General features: G+C 35.3%; 2 protein-coding genes across 2 annotated transcripts; one reads left to right on the forward strand and one right to left on the reverse strand.

Moving 5' to 3' along the window:
* Window positions 1–665: 665 nt before the first annotated feature.
* On the reverse strand, window positions 666–13,566 carry LOC145604697 (uncharacterized). Its single transcript, XM_081660612.1, has 15 exons — window positions 13,252–13,566; window positions 12,376–12,606; window positions 11,482–11,784; window positions 10,601–10,708; window positions 9,196–9,385; window positions 8,041–8,303; window positions 5,156–5,285; window positions 4,349–4,413; window positions 3,391–3,624; window positions 3,229–3,305; window positions 2,936–3,027; window positions 2,113–2,195; window positions 1,523–1,594; window positions 1,254–1,379; window positions 666–1,131 (listed from the first exon to the last, which is right to left on the reverse strand). Exons 1-15 carry the CDS (start codon window positions 13,378–13,380, stop codon window positions 1,087–1,089), a joined length of 2,148 nt encoding a protein of 715 aa, XP_081516738.1. The 5' UTR covers window positions 13,381–13,566; the 3' UTR covers window positions 666–1,086.
* Window positions 13,567–14,487: 921 nt separating this feature from the next.
* Window positions 14,488–16,937, forward strand: LOC145605509 (uncharacterized). Its single transcript, XM_081661575.1, has one exon. The coding sequence runs from the start codon at window positions 14,773–14,775 to the stop codon at window positions 16,582–16,584; it is 1,812 nt and encodes a 603-aa protein (XP_081517701.1). The 5' UTR covers window positions 14,488–14,772; the 3' UTR covers window positions 16,585–16,937.
* Window positions 16,938–17,681: the final 744 nt, after the last annotated feature.

Here is a 17,681-nt window from a genome sequence, read left to right on the forward strand (position 1 = left end):
TTTCCATTCAACCAAGTTCTTTCACATAACACCTACGAAATATATGTTTAAAGCATGTATATAGGACTAATAGAAGGGCGGCGTTTTTTTTTTTTTTTTTTTTTTTTCACCGTGGTACGTTTTTGTGTATTATTATGCATGTAAAATGTACCATTAAAGTATAAGTTGTCTTAGTAGTACTTTTTGTGTACTATTATATATGCAATGATACTTTTTGTCATCTTTTGTTGTTGATTATTTTCTCCTAAAGTACTTACCACCTATCACCTATTATGCTGCAGTGGTACATTTTACCATCCTATATGTTTCTAAAACATATAGGCGCGCTATGCGCCAATACTTAACCTATTTGTTCAATGTTAATTAGCGATCACTAGAAACGCATTTCCCCTGGTCAATCTTATGAATTCCATATTCTAAGCCAATTCAGCATGAGCCCTTAAAACTTATGTTGGCTAAAAAAATTGAGATTACACCATTAATACCATGAAGCTAGTATATCCAGCTCTCCGCCATACCCAACTTGTCCACGCCTCCATGGCAATGGACAAGCTGGTTTTAAGGCCGCAAAACAGACTTTCTTTCAGGGCACCAGGTGTACAGTGAATTTGCAATAATAAGCAACTAAGCAAGGAAACCATTGGAAAACATATACTTGTATATTATATTTCCAAAATATTCTTGCAAATAACATTACAACTGGCTTAAGTTATCCACTTCAAAATTTAACATGCTTCCCCACAAGGTAAAATCAGGAAAACATGGCTTCAGGTCAGATCCAACAAAGAGCAATTACCCGTATGAGAAACTCAAGTGCAATATGAAGTAACGAGAATATCAGACTGACTCAAAAGTCTAAGTTAGCCCATGATTTGCATGAAATCCCTTGCATCCGGTCTGGTGCCGCAGCTTCATTCTACGGCCCTTGACCAGAAGTTAACAGTTGGAAATCTCATAGCATAATATTTGTACTTGTCTACTTCAGGAGTTATAAGTTGAAACTCCATGATGTTCAGGAAACACATGGGCATTACCCATGCGATGGTCTATTGATGTTAGCTGTACTATCAACAAATTTAGTACAGCTCATTCCTCTTCTTCGGACTCCTCTTCTGATGCATTTTTTAGCCACTGCACCAATATGGAAAAATCAACTTCAGAGAAAAATGCAGAAATGGACCTTGGACATAAAGATGAAACAATTAAATTAAATGTACGACTTATTGTAAGTAAACAGGATAACAAACTATTACTTCAATAAATGATTCAGCTTGCTTCAAGAAAACTCTGTCTACTTCATCTGCTCCTTGTTTTTCGGATTCCCAAGCTAGTATTGCTTCTTCTTGGATAATTTCAAGCGAATATAGAAAATGCAAAATCTGCAATTAAACACAAGTAAAGATGTGGATCAGTAAAATCTGGCATGATAGTTAAGGAGGAGACCATCACCAAGCAAACAAAACTAAAAGCATATAGCAGCGTGTATTATTTAGCAGAATTGCCAGCTCAGAATTTGATATACCTGAGAAAATAAAGGAGAAAGTTCCTTTGCGGACTCTGAACAAATTTCTTCAAACTTTAGTATCACTTCAATCTGCAAAAAATTCACAATACACGATGAATTGATATTCCACCAAAATAAAATACCCATACCACTTCAGAAGTTCTCACGTACAATGTAAATCGGTTTGTTCTGTAATGCAAAAGTCAAATATAATAATAGATACCAACAACAGCTAACAACTAGAATTACTAATCAATCACGATAACAAGCTTGAATGCAACCCGTCCCACAAACAATGACCACCTAGTTTCAGACAAATCAATCACATTGGTGTACATGTTACAATTCTCTAGAAGGGCCTTTTTAGTGGGATGGGGGCAGTACGATGCAGCTATGTTCCAACAAATTCGGTTACATACAGACGTGATCATTTTCATAGCATTACAATTATGCAAGCATACCGAAATGAATTGCATCAAATGATGACTAAACAAAAATTGATGACTGTACCTCCCTAATGCAAAATAGAAGATGCATTTTTGGGGAAAAAAGTTTACAAAATGAAAATAGGTGATAATATGACAAGTGCCAGATATAATGATACTCACCTCCTCATCTATGGATGCTAGATAGTACTTCAAAAGCTTCTTCCAAGTTGCGATTACTTTGGCCACGTTTTTGTAGAGTTCGTCTGAAAAATAAACATCCATTAGCTGTAGATGACCAGACGTAGTTATCAGGAAAATTTAGTAATCATATGTTATGGTGGGCAGTAAATTGATCTGGATTATTGGTCCTGCTTGCACATCATTCATGTTGAAGATTGGAGGACAGTTCAGTAAGCAAATCAGTGGAACACTTGAAAAGGAAACCAGAGGATTTTCTCAAATTGTGGGGGATGCGATTTAGGTATACCCTTCCTTCTCCCTAAGCATCCTTTTATATATATATATACATTTTTAAATAATACACTAACTTGTTTCGGCTTAAGAGTCATAATGTTTAGTTAGAACAAGACTTTCATATTGACAAAGGCAACTCATGCTTGATACTTGTGTGACTAAATAAACAATCCAACTTCACAGTGACATGGTCAAACACCGAAAACATTTCAACCTTGTTTAACAATTTGATTTGGAAGAAATCTACAGAAAGATTAAATATAGCTTTATCCCCTTTTAGTAAAGCAAAATGACCAAAGAAGTTAAACCTCAACAACTAAATATTTTTCACACATACACAAGGGATGGGCAGATTAAAGTAAAATGTCAGAAGAGTAGCAGAATAGCCTGATATTTCTTAAGTTGTTATTTTTTATTAGCAAACAGAAGTTCAATAGCCCAAATGTATCAGAAAACAAAGCAAGTCAACTAAATAAAAATGTTATAACAATATAATCATCAATCAAACATGACAGGGTGTAAAACTCACTGTTGGAACTATGTGGTGTTTCCACCGCCAACTTCATCACTGAATAGAATAGCGCTCCGGCACAGTCTGTAGCAGCCATATTGTATGACAAGCTGCAAATTGAAAGTATATCTATGTCAAAAATAGTCCAAGCACCTTATCCAAAGTCAATAAGGTGTTGAAAGCGGACAACCAAATAGTTTAGACCTAAGCAGGAGTATATACATTTAGTTACTAAGTTTCTTACTAGACATTTCTCAGGAGATAAGGACAAAGTTCTTAGTTTTGATAAAAAATATGGAGGAAGACTTTACCGCAGCGAGTTTACTTCCAATATAACATTATCATCCTTGATATTTTCTTGCACAGCTCTTTGGAAAGTTGCCTCAACCTTCAAAAAAATGGTGAAAAGATCAACTTAAATGGGATTAGAATAAAATGACCACTGTCATTAGATCTTATTATATACAAAGTACCTCTTTTTCAAACTCATCTACGTTATCCTCGGTAAGATTTTCAGGATCAACACTTGGTGCCACCAACTCTTCAGAGTGCTGAGGGTTGTCTATATGAGGCAGATCCAAGCCTTCTTCTGCAGCTTGCAAGATCTCAGCAAACCTGTCTTCAGATATGGGTGCAACTGAATGTCGCCATTCTTCTTCACGTCCTTCGCAAACTGACCAGATGTAGCCAGCTCCATTGTCACCAACCTTGAACATCAAAGAAGGGATGTCAATGTGGCTTCTATATTTGGTTAATATCTAAATTAAAACTGACCCTAACATAACACGCATAAACCTACACTCGCAGCACATAAAATCTAAAGCAACCCCCTCTAACATAGACACGCATAAACCTACACTCACAGAACACATAGGTGTTGTTTGGTTTACATACAAAATTATGGGAATTGAAAGTTCCTAGGAATTGCAAAATAAATAAGTTGTTTGGTTAATAAAATTTGGTGAAATGGGGGAAGTAGAACTTCCTAGGAATTTCCAATTCCCACAAAATGTAGGAATTTACTTACCTAGTCCCCCCTAAGTAAGTTGAAATTCCCATGGGAATTTACTTCCCTCACTACCAACCAAACAACTTTAAGAACTTCCCATGAATTTGATTATGGAATTCATTTCCCATATATTAGAAGTTCATGGGAATTTTCACTACCTATGTTAACCAAACGACCCCATAATAACCATAAGTTAACCAAGATGGACAAAGCTATGCTCGAAAAAACAAATTCTCAGGCCAGCAGCAACCAGGATATATAAATAAGAAATTGAATTCAGGAGTTTACATCCTCTCCATATATCTGAGCCACAATCTCAGTACAGTATCAGACATCACGTACCCAGGAATACAGGTGTACTGTATAACCATATTTAATATGAGGGATGTTATCATATCTACGAAATTGAATAATTAATATACCTCAGAAGCTTCAGCTGCTTTGGATACCAACTCCCCATCTGACAATCCTGTTAAAGCATTAATTGCTGCATAAGGGGAAAAAAAAAGTTAGAATACCACATGCACATGAACATGAATATCACAAGGAAACCAGCTATAAGTTTGTGTGCAACTCTGAATATATGACAAAGGTCTTGAAGGGTTTACTTGAAATTCAAAAAACATCAATTGGGAAGCATTTTCAGTTAATAGAGCACAAATGAAAATGCTTCACCAGATTTGCAACCTGGTTGAAGACTGTCACCTCTGTTAAAGGCAAGAATGATGTACGAAGGCAGAGGTTAGATCGTTCAGTAAAGTTATGAGGGCAGATGGATGCTCTAATGGGGTGCCTTGTGAAGGTCATACTTAGGGATGCAAGAGAACAAAAGGTGGACTTGAGAAATGAGAGAATTATACAAATGGGACTCAGCCCATGTAGCTCACTAATGACATGACCATCCAGTAGATAAATGTGGATCTCAAATTCCTGTATATTTCCCAGAGAGGAAGGGGATAGTGGGCTACAGTCCCCCATCATAGCATCATCTGCACTCTTGATTGCCAGATGCTGTCCCTCCCCTTTCTGCCCTCGCACTTGTGCATGCATAGTGTAAGTGTCCAAGGCTAAAAGAGTCTATGTTAATTGGAGTCGGGTATTAATGCCAGACATGACTATTTATGGAAAATTAATCATATATTCCAAATGAAGATCATGACCTGAACGGGTATGTGAGGTGAATTGAGGGTACAAATAACATGGAAAAGAATTGAGACAATGGTACATACACGAAATTTCTGCCATTCCACTGCTGCTGTCTGCATATTCTAACTCTTCATCACTATCTTGAAAAGTTGGTTGTTCATACAATGAAACCTTTGAGTAAGCAGGAACTACAGTATCTTCCCCAATAACAACCTAAAATGATAATGTAATAGAAATAAAAAAATATATATATGATGATGGCTATGAATCAAAAATGAATTGAAAAAACACACACATAAAAAGTAGTCTACGATGTTGTGCTTCACACTAAATACGAAAGATAAAGCTGTTCATCAATTATTTTTAAGGAAATTAAAAGTAAAACACATACAAAGACCTTAACAGCAAAGAGGAGTAGCCCTCGATCACATTACTCAAATCAATCAATCAATCAAAGCCTTTATTAGTGGGGTCAATCACATCACCCAAAAGAAAAAAAAGAAAAAAGTACATCAATCAAGCAACACAGTATCACCTTATAGACCAGATGACAATTAAAAAACAAAAGTAAAAAACTGTAGCACAATACCAAAGAAAGGCTAAAAGACCAAAGCAAGTCAAAGAGTATCTTGCTTAAGAAAAATAACCCACATGATAGCTACACGAGAAAAAATGGGTACCATGGGAACTCAGCAAGCACGAATCAAAAACAAGAACTATTCATATATACTCTATGATCTGGATGAATCAAGGAAACAAAGCAGCCCCCAACAAATCAGTGAGAACCAGTCCCCCAAATAAAAGGATCCCTTTGAAAATCAGGATTTAAGGTTGGGCACCTTTTGCGTCATTAACTCATTAATTACCTGATAGGAATATCAAAAGTGAGAAAATTAGGCTTCAAAAATTTCAACATAAATTGCTTATTCCATTTTCCGCCACCGAGACATATAATCAAGAAACACACAAGGTACTTATAGAACCATAACCCCATTGGTAGGTCCATACTATTTGGCAAGGTTTCACAAGTTACAAGCATCTCCAACTCTATTAATAATCCACTCTCCAAGCCAAAAATCATGTCTCATTAAAAGCTCTAAAGCTATGGGGATTTTGTAGGGACAAGTACTTCGGATTTTGATCAAACAAGATGAAGCAAGTACGACCCTGCCTACACCCCATTAACAAAAAAATCCAAAAAAAATTAATCTCCCTTCCAGCCTTCAGTTTTATGCAGATTCTCAAGTCTCAACAAGAGGACCTAGAGGATAACCTATCTAGAGTGGCAACATACTACATCACATTAGCCTTTATAAAACAAATACATTCCTAAACGTTGGGAAAGCAACTATATCAACAACCAAGTAATACCCCCCCCCCCCACCTCATACAAGAACCGTGAATAAAAATCTTATTATTTCTAAAAATCTACCAATCCATGACCATGTCTTGGAAGCTCCAAGCCACCCTTTATATCATACTTCTAAAAATCAGACTTGAAAAAGTTACCTAATCTCCTGACATCATTCACAAATTTTCTACAAAGGATGCACATAAAGCATGAGACCAAAAGTGTACCAGTTTATCACTACTCCATATCATCATGTTAACAAGGGAAAATGTCAAGCACAAAAAACAAAAATATTGGAATTATCAGTGTCAAAGAGCAAATTCCAACTATCATAGCCTTCTATACAGAGTGTTTTACAAATTTGTTGGTTGACGAAACATGATGAATATCTAGGCCAACATACTACAGTCCCCCATGCAACCTTTGCCCAATAAAATATTATTTAAAAAAAATTAGCACAAGAATCAGTCTCTATGCACAACCTAGGCTTTGTTCACCTAATTCTTATTACTTCTTGTTAAAATCAGACCAAATCAGAATTTCAGACCAGATTCCAACTATCTACTACCTCCGTTTCTTTTTAGTTGACACGTATTCCTTTTTAGGAAGTTTTTTTTTAGTTGACACGTTTTCTTTTAAGGTAACTTTTTTTTACCTTGCATTTACAAGCTACCCCACTTGCTTTTTCATTCTCTCTCACTCTCTCTCCTCTCCTTAATATATGTGCCTAAATCAAACGCGTCAACTAAACAGAAACGGAGGAAGTATAATTTTGTGTTTGTAAAGATTATGAAAATTAAATATTTAAAAAATACGCGTTGAGACGGATCTCACGAGATCCCACATGATAATGTTTTCTCTTAACATTGATGTACATTAAGGTCAAAATTAGTCAAATCAGACAATCAAATCAGAAAGATTTAGACCAGAGTTTAAAAATTTCAAACCAAAACATCTTATTTCAGGCAAAGAGAACAAAGCCTTAGTAGCAAATGAAATCCAGTAATGCTCATAATTAGTGAACATCACTACCACTTCTCCCGCCATCAGAATTATTAATTAAGAATACAAGTTTCTCATCAGATTCTTGTATCTTGTGTTATAAGAACAATCCCCTTCTCACAGTTACTAGTGTAACTATAGACTTTAAAACTTCATTAAGTCAATAGGCACAGATATCTTATATGGTGAAGTTGCATACAAATATACAACAACAATACCTCCCCCCCCCCCCCCCCCCTCCCCTCTCTCTCGCTCTCTCTCTCTCTCTCTCTCTCTCTCTCACACACACACACACACAGCAAGACTTGTTTGAATACAATATATCAAGAATTTAATATCACTCTTTGTAACCAAAATGTTCATAACCTAAACTCTACTTAAAAGCAATCTAAAAATAATCTCATGTCCTAATATAAACACCACTTATTTCTAATGATTCTGATCTGATATCTGAATCTTATAAATATACTCCCTCAGTTCCTCAAAGATATTCCCCTTTCCATTATAGTCTCAACACATGGGTCCACTCAGTCTCTTAAATAATACTCATGACTCTAAACAATTATCTCGTTCCTACCTAAAAGTCAAAAAGCTTAGATATAACATGTTTCGTACCTTAAATGATAAGATGACACCAGGTTCCAGAACAGCTCTAGCCTTCATCACCACCCCATCACAGACAACTGCATGTTTTAGTTTACAGCCATCTTCAACCATGACATTATTCCAGATATACGAGCCTTCTATTGACACATTTGAGCCAATCTTGCACCCTTCCCCAATGATTGAATTTGAAATTTTACTGTTGCTGCCAATAGTGGTTCCCTTACCAATAAGGGTAAAGGGACCAATTTGGGCATTACTCGATAAACCTATATCTGGAAAAGCATACAAATAATTCCAGGATGTGAAATAACAATAATGAAGCAAATGAAAAATTTAACAGCATCTTAATCTGGTGGCACAATCAAAGAACAAATGATGAGTAAAGCATATACAAACAAGGAAGAGGAGAGAGATAAAGGTCTATATTAAGTAAATGAATCACAAAAGCACCTGTCAAGCCATAATGAGACATAAACCTAAGATGTACTACACAGGAGCTACTTGCAGGAAGGAGGGAAAAAAGTCATTAAAAGCAAAGTGAAGTTAAAATTTCCAACCGAATCCCCAATGTATGCTTGACAGGATTTCAATCAGTGAATCAATCAAAAGGTTATACTTGATCAAATATAAGAGAATATATATGACACCATCACACAGTAATTGGAAGCTAAACTTGTTCTAATCTTTTTCTAGTGGAAGGCAATCAGGCATATCATCTACAAAATATTGTATGACAAACCAAAAGTAGGAATATGTGATCAAGCATGCATTGACATAAAAAAAATATAAAAAAAAAATGATAAAACTAAACAAAAAAACAAATATCAAGATAAAATCCCGAATTTGAACAAGATAAAAGAGAAGGTAAATCAGTGCATCCACCACAGTTATAGCAATCTAGATGAAACTCAAAGGTAAAACAAAACTCCACAAAACTCCTGCCTACAGCAGGGTGTGTTTTTCATGCATACATAACCCTGAACTAGCAAGCAACAAATTTTCCATTAGACCTTAGATATGATCAAATAAAAGTATAAAACCACTCTTTTAAAATAAAGATCACTGGACAAAAATGATCAAATAAAACCACTCTTTTAAAATAAAGATCACTGGACAACTTAGTACAGGTATACTTTCTAGAGGTGATCAGTTGATATTTCTTACCTGATGCACTGTACATTCCTTGTCTTCCAAGTTTCATCACAGAACTTCCAAAAGATTGGATGTCTGGTACCAGGGGATAAGTCCATCTTTGCATTATATCTTTGCTAATGGTGTCATAGCTTCTAAAATTCTCAACTCTAGCCGCATAATTTGAATGAATTTCATGAGTATAAATTTTGTAATCGGTAATCTGAAAATAAGAAATGATCACAAAACTGTGCAGAATTAGATAGGACATTTTTATCTTAGACCATTGCGATAATTTGTCACAATAAATCAGCCTACAAGTTAAACCACAACAAAAATTAAATGCAAGGAGGAAATAAAGATGCCACAAAACCAATCTTTTTTTTCTTTTTTTTTTTTTTTTTTTTTTTTTCAGAAGAGCTACTATTCCTATTCTTTGACCGATAAATTGAAAACATATTTAAGTTCAAAGGGCGTGGAAAACTTCAATCATGAATGACAAAAGTTGTTCAACAGATGATAGTTTCAAATTTCTCAACTTTTGGCTTGTTGACTGTATGATGCCAACTGTGTCTATGAAACAAATGCCAAAAACAATGCTATGTAGGGTTTCCAATTACAATTAATTCCTGACTATGAACTAATTGCCTTGTGTGCAATGGTGCACTCAAATGATTACCTTGAACTGTAATTTCAGAAACATATAACCACTTTAAGTGCTATTCTAGACGTAAGTAAAAACCTTAAGATTCACCTCACAATGATAATACCCTTACATGTTCTTCAAATCACAAAACTGTTGAGCAGGGCATACCTGAATTTCTATTTAAAAGTGAAAAAAGTTTATCCTTGTCAGGCTTGCCTAATAGGTGATGGTGGCTACACTTTGATACCTCAAAGGATACTTTACACAAGCAATGATCTGAATGTTCATCTTTGCCTTATTCGCATCATGACTAAAATAAGCAATCACTTTTTCTACTGTCTTGTACTACGTAAAAACTTAAGTAATGTGCCTTATGTGTGGGTTTATTCATTTATTGTTAGAGAAATTTTTTCTTGAATATACTCATAATAACGAAAAAATTTCTTATTATATAATTCACATCAGTTTGTCTAACTTAATTCAATATTCAAAAAACTAAAAATCAAAATGCTCTTAAACCATGGATTAAGTGACTAACCCAAGCCAAGAATTCACAGACAGAGTCAACCATTATAACCTATCTACATGACTGACAAGTCACATCACAAAGCAAGACCATAACATCTTATCCTCGTTCAACGTATACTATAAAGTACAAGAGTCGTACAACAAAGAGAAAGAACCAGTTTAACATGGAAGAGAAAACAACAAGAAAAAAAATCCAAGAAACAAGCTCTAATACTGCTACAATTCAAACAGCTGAAAGTGAGATTCATAGAAAGATTCATATACCTCATCTACGAGTAGTCCCTTCAGAAAATCACGACGAAGATGCTGATAATCAAAGTTATCTGTGAAAAGACTGAGGACTTCTGGAGCACATATGTCAATGTAGCAGTCCTGCAAAATTGTGTCATTACTTAGAACAAGGTTTCTTAGAAATGGATAATTTTGTTACCTATGCTTTTGGTGACTGGATCTCTCCACCAACATAAACAAAATTTAGAAGAAGCAACAGCTACAAAAAGAAACAGGTTATCTAAGTTGTGAACAGATACTGTGTAGCTAAGGTGGTTCGACAGTAGATAAATTTTTCATGCTGAATATAAACTTCTAAGAGTAAAAAATATAATTAAGGATACGCCATAATAAATGAGCCATTTCCTAATTCTACATTAGAAATGTTCAAAAATCATGGTTAGACCTTGATAGAATGATCCGGGTAAGGTGAGAAATACACTACCATCATGTCAAAAATCTTATAGATGATCATAAATTCTTCATGTGAACAGATTCCTATTTGATGATCGTTGGTTAGATATATCACACCGAGTTAATGCACATGGGAATACACCAAAGCAACCCATTCACAATGCCTCATCAGCCCATATTATTTGCCAGGCAGTAAACCTTATAATTTTTTGAGTGGAGTAACAAACCATCCAACATGGTTCACAGAAATGGAAATCAAAATGCAGAGACAAGATTTCCTTTTGTGGGCAATTATTAAAGGGTTATACAAAAGAAATATCAAGAGGGTGTGAACCAAGAACTACAAGTGTAAGAAGATACTATATTAAGACATGATGCCCCAGTTGAGCACTAACTGATCCACAAGCGGGGTCAAAAATATCATAAAGATTAAAAATCATTCTAAAGTTTAATGAGCAAACCTGCATGTCATTATGCAATGAAACTGAGGAGTTATCATTCAACAATGATTTTTCAAGAGTTATAGGGTTTGCTCTATCCTCATAAAACAACAGCTGATTTGTATCTGGATTAATTGCCATGAACAGCTCGTCTGTACCAAGTCTTGATTGGTGGGTGATTGCTGAAGGCTTCGACTTTTTTATGATCATAGTCATTACAGCATTGTTATCTTTCTTTCTCCTGTCTTTGTGTTCTTGAAGTGCCTCTGTGAGTGACATGTTGCTAATTGTGTCCCCGGTAACAAGAACAAAATCTCCATGTATCTAAGAAGAAGCATGTACCATGGATTCGTTACAATTTATGCAATAGATAGAAAGACAAACCATATAACATTACATACACATTATACCAACAAATCAGTGTAACTAGTTAAGAACAGATTCCCACCTAACCTGCAACTTAGTCAAATTATGCAAAGCCAAAAGCTCAGAGGTCAAGGGATAAGGCACACACACAAAGGAGAAATGACAAACTACCAACTTCCTACTCGTTCAGATGAAGAAACAAAGTGTAATTGAGCAAGCACTTTGGCTTGGCAGCAGCTGTTAGAGAACCAAAGAAGTTGAGTTGGAGAAAGTAGAAGGCAGAAGGAACCATATATTACAAGTAGAAAACACATCGCCTTAATGACATGAGATGAAGATAATTGGCAGGAAAAAAAAAAGTATGATCAGGATACAAATATAGCCAAGAATCAAACATCAGCAGCAATGACTAGAAAAGAGAAATAGCAGACAACACAGACAACTTTCCCAGAGGATTGTAACAGATTGTCAACACTTGAAAACAGTTGTGAGTTTATGGAGAAGAAACAACATAGAGAAGCAGCATAAAGAATAAAGATCTAAACTTACCACATTTCGTTCATATATCACTCGCATGGCATCTCCAGCACTGACCGAATTGTGTGACTCAATAGTTGTCACTGCCATGTTCGGATGCTTCAACCATTGAGAGTTTGCCAAGTGATGGATCACTTGCTTTGAATGAGCACAACAAAACACAAAAACTTCTTCCACCCCAGCTGACTCGAGCCATGCCAAGGAATAATCTATCATCGGAATGCCAACCAGGGGTAGGAGTACCTTTAATAAAAGCAAATAGTTCACCACAAAATCATAAATATACTCTTTCATTTACCACATTGAACACATAATCACATACAATACTGCAGAAGTGTGCAGATGGCTCAAATTTGTCACTTGGGAAACCTAAGATAATGTGTACATGTACATCAAGGTTTTAAGGTTCAACTTAAATTCACAGCGATTCCAACAAACCCATAATCCCTACAACACAAAAATACATAATTTTACTGATTCTGGTTACACCCACAATCAAATTCCAAACACAATATCAATCCAAGTAAGCAATTCATAGACATGGGGTAAAATGTGATTGCCAGCTATTGGTAAAGTCTTAAGTGGTGATACCCAAGACTGATCAAATCCCGTCTACCACATGAAAGTTTAATTTCAACTCAATTACTTCTACAGTAAAGCAAATTTATACCTAATGAACAATTCTAAGCGAAAAAATACAGCTCCAAAATCACAAAATAAAATCAAAACAGTAAAAATACAACAACAAAAAAATTAATCAATAAAAACCCCACAAATATTTTTTCTTCTTCATTCAATTTTAATGGGTATTTGCTAAAATCAATGAAAAATGCAATTAATTCACAAAAACATCAAACACAACATAAATTTCGAAAAGGGGGAAATTACCTTGGGGCGTTCGAGGGTAATAGGGCGGAATTTGGTGGCAAAGCTATCAGCCAAAAGAATGGCTTGTAAAGGAACATGAGTGAGGTCCTCTGCATCTTCTGCAGCTTTACTCGGTCTTCTCTGCACCATAGTTTATCTTTCCTCAAAAAATCTTCAAAAACCCTTTTTTCTCACAGCTTCTTCTTCTTCTTGTTGTTGTTGTTGTAGAGAAACGCTGTGAATCGATCTTTTTAAGGTAACTTTGGCTGAATGAATGCAAGGTTCTTTTTAGGCTTTGTGGGGACTTTTGGGTTTGTTCTTGTGCTATTCCAAAAACGCTAATCCTCGGGTTTTCTTGGCTTATTTTTATTGAACTAAAAGGGGAATGATTTTGGCACGCCTATTATGAGAGCATTATTTTCTATGCTCTTCTCGCAGAGATATGTGCTAAATCATTTTCCAATCAGAGTAAGTTTATTGGTGAGCTTTGAATGGAGTCTTAACTCAAGACTCACACACAAGACTATATAATTTTTGCAATAAAAAGTGATGCAAGACTAGAGAGTCTTGAGATGAGTTTTAGAGACTCTACAAATTTACAAAAAGCAATCTAATTTTTTTTGTTGGCCAATAAAGAGTTGTCAACTCATTAGCTCAAAAAAGTTGTTGATTTTTATAGATATATAAATAGTGAATCTGGAGTAAGTCTTGGGATAATGTGTTCAAAGTGGAGAAAGTCTGATTTGAGTCTTATAATTAAAAAATAATTTAACCTTAGTGGAAAGCTGACGTGGTAGAGTATGAATTAAGAGTCTCGGTCTGGGGATAAACTTACCCTCAAGCAAATAGCAATGCCTATTTTTAAGTATCACATATTACAAAATTATTTTAAAAAATTGTTGGCTAGCTACAAAAATGAATTGACATCTAAATTTAGCCAAGTAATTGTCCCGAGTACATTACGTGGTTAGAATTTAGGATTAGACCAATTTAATGTGAGCACTTCTTATCCAACATTAAGTCAATAAAAATTTCAGTACCTATGGTACACTTTTTTTTTCAACAAACCTATGGTACACTTGGTACTAACAAACAACTGCTTTCTATTGCAGAAAATACGAGTTTATAAACATGTTACTCGTACAACATAAAGAAAAAATTAATTTCTTTATTTATTTAATTTCATCTTTCAATCAATATTTTTTTTTAAATAAAGTAATACGGTAATAAATGTATCAGATTTTGAGAAGAGATGATATAAAAATCCTTGGGATTTTTGGTTTGATATTTACCGGTCAAACACTTTGAGCATGAGGTCGGAAGAATACGTATGGAATCACAAATTCACGATGTCTTTAGTGGGGATTGAACCGCGCTGATCAATGAGTACTGAGTAGGAGGATTGTCCACTTGACATCAGTCGGAGCTCAGGGTCTATCAACTGTTGTCAGTTGCCACCCTTCAATTTCCGACTTTCTTGTTTCAGAAATTACAGAAATTGCAGCAACATCTTCACTCTGCTTCATTGGAGAACAAAAGACGATGAAGATGATTAAAGCTCTGCGTTTTAATGGAGGTACATCTCATTTCCCACCTTTTTCCCTAATTTCATCCCTCTTTCCTTTTCAATTTCGAATTTTTTCCAGTAAAAGGATTCTTGCAATTGATGACCGTCTTCTGTTTCTCGATTCTGTTAGAGATCACTGCAAATTAGGGTTTACTGATCTTAAGTTTCCCCTTTCCCTCTTCAATCAACTGATCTCTTTGCGTCCTCTTCCTTCTGTTATCGTTTTCAATCAATTATTCACTGCCATTTCCAAATTGAAACGCCTTCATCCTCATTCCACCATTATCTCCCTTTCCAGGCAGCTTGAATTACTGGGTATTAAATCCGATAGGCATTCGTTTGGTATTCTTGCTAATTGTTACTGTCATTTAGGTCGTGTCGATTTTGGTTTCGCTCTCATGGCTAAATCCCTTAAACTTGGTTATCCCCCTAATTATTGTACCTTTAACACCTTAATCAATGGTTATATTCTTAATAATAAGCTACCTCAAGCTACTCAATTGTTGAGTAAGATTGTCAACTTAGGTTTCCAGCCGGATTTAGTTACGTATGGTGCTATTTTCAAAGGCCTTTGTAGGATTGGCGACAATGCCAGTGCTCTCACTTTGCTTACCAAGATGCAATCTAGTGGTTATTGTAAGCCTGGTCTTTTCATATACAACACTATTATTGATAGTTTTTGTAAGGACAGGCTATTACAGCAAGCTATGAACTTGTTTTCCGCTATGAAAGCTGAGGGCATTCAACCTGATGTTGTCACTTATAACTCCCTGATTCGAGGCTCCTACAATTCTGAATGCAGGGAAGAGGCTAAGGCTGTGTTGACTGAGATGCTAAAGAACAACATAGCACCAGATGTTATAACCTATAACATGCTTGTTGACATGTTTTGTAAAGATGGTAATGTTGTGGAAGCGGAAGCGATTTTAAGACACATGACTGACAAAGGTGTAGCTCCTGACATCATTACTTACAGTGCTTTACTTGATGGTTATTGTTTGCGTGGTCAAATGAAAGATGCAGAAAAGCTACTTGACCTCATGGAACAAAACAATTGTGAGCCTGATCTAGTAAGTTTTAGTACTATGATCAATGGATATGTCAAATTCAAAAACATTGACAAGGCTCTTACTATATTACAAAATATGTTTCAGAAAGGTATAACACCAAATGTTGTTACCTATAACACTCTTATTGATGGCTTTTGTAAAGCCAATAGACTTACACTTGCACGCGAGTTGTTTATAGATATGCAGGCTCAGGGAATTACTCCTGATGTTTTCTCATATAATTCATTGCTTGATTGCCTGTGCAAAAGTTCACAACTTGATGAGGCAGGGGCTTTACTTGAAGAAATGGAGGATAAAGGGATTAAGCCTGATATTGTCACTTACAATATCCTTATAGACAGCTTGTGTGAGGCCGGGCAGCTTGAAGATGCAGCAAAAATTTTCTCTAATCTTGTGATAAAGGGTTTGCAGCCTAGTTTTAGAACATACAATATATTGGTAAAAGGTTTCTGTAAGAAAGGGCTCATGAATGAAGCTACTCAGTTATTGTCGAAAATGGAGAAAGATGGTTGTTTTCCCAATGGTACTGCCTATAATACAATTATCAGAGGATATATTCTCAGTAATGACTTCACAAAGGCATTATACTATTGTGATCTAATGGTAAGCAAGGGGTTTGAAGCTGACGCAGACACTTTCGCATTATTTGTTGATCTGTTGTCCTCTGATAACTTGAGTGATTCGTCCAAGGGATTGCTTCAGAAGTTTATCAAATGAATAGGTAGTGCAAGTTTTCTATGATTTGAGTTTTTGGATCTTGGATATCAAACTAATTGCTGGGTGAATTGAGTTCTTTTAAACTTTGAATCGAGTTCTTAGAAGAGAGCTAACAGTCTGTTTACAATGATCTGTCATCCACGTCTCTTTATGTGTTTGCTTTGACAAAGGTTGGGTTGCATAGCTGTATGCAGCTTAATAGTATTGTAAATGTACAGAAACTTTAGCTTTAGTGTTGCCACTGATACAATTGATTATCGTGGTAGTATACAGAATAGTAAAGACAGTGTTGTATCTTTGAGGGTGTTTCCAACACCGTGTTTCAGAGATTGATACTCTGGTATGATCCTTGGTTTATAACAGAACATTGCTACCATGCTGATTATTTGTTACTCGTATGAATTATGACATTTTGAAGAGTTTGAATATCTTAAGCTACCGAGAGGCTTAAGAGCACTAGGAACGGAAGAACTTAATAACAAAGAACACCAGTAAAAAAAATAATCCTGGTAATTTAACTTGAAACCAACCAATGCTTTTATACTTTTTTTTTTTTTTTTTTTCCTTATCTATAGATGTTCAATCAGATTAGGTGTCAGTGTTGTTTAGGATTCTCTTGCTGTTAATTAGTGAGCTTCCCATTGTCTATGAGGTTATTCTGATGATAATTGATCATAGACTACTGCAATTGTGGAATGATACTTGTAATTTTTTTCTTTGTACAAAAATAAATTCAACCAAAATCTCAATGATTAAGGTTGGCTGTGATAAAATACAATTAGTTAATAAAACACACAAGTAAAAAAGATACCCCATATTCAGGTCTTGTGCAGGAGTTGCAATCGTTCATTTCTGTCTCTGAAAGCTGCTTTTACAACATAGGGTATAATGAAGGGAACAAAGGATACTACAGTCTACAGAGTAACACAGAAAAGGGCACCAGAAAATTTGTAAAAGTAGTTAAAATAGCAGATACTCAGATTTTATTAAGAAACCACATCTTCCATAGTTCCATATAATGATGATCCATTATGAAGTGAGGAGGAATAGTACTAATAGATCCTCACCTTTGTATCACAGTTGAGGGATTTAATTAA

Source organism: Chenopodium album, chromosome 22, assembly GCF_948465745.1.
Source record: "Chenopodium album chromosome 22, dcCheAlbu1.1, whole genome shotgun sequence".
In the NCBI taxonomy this organism is placed as follows: domain Eukaryota; kingdom Viridiplantae; phylum Streptophyta; class Magnoliopsida; order Caryophyllales; family Amaranthaceae; genus Chenopodium; species Chenopodium album.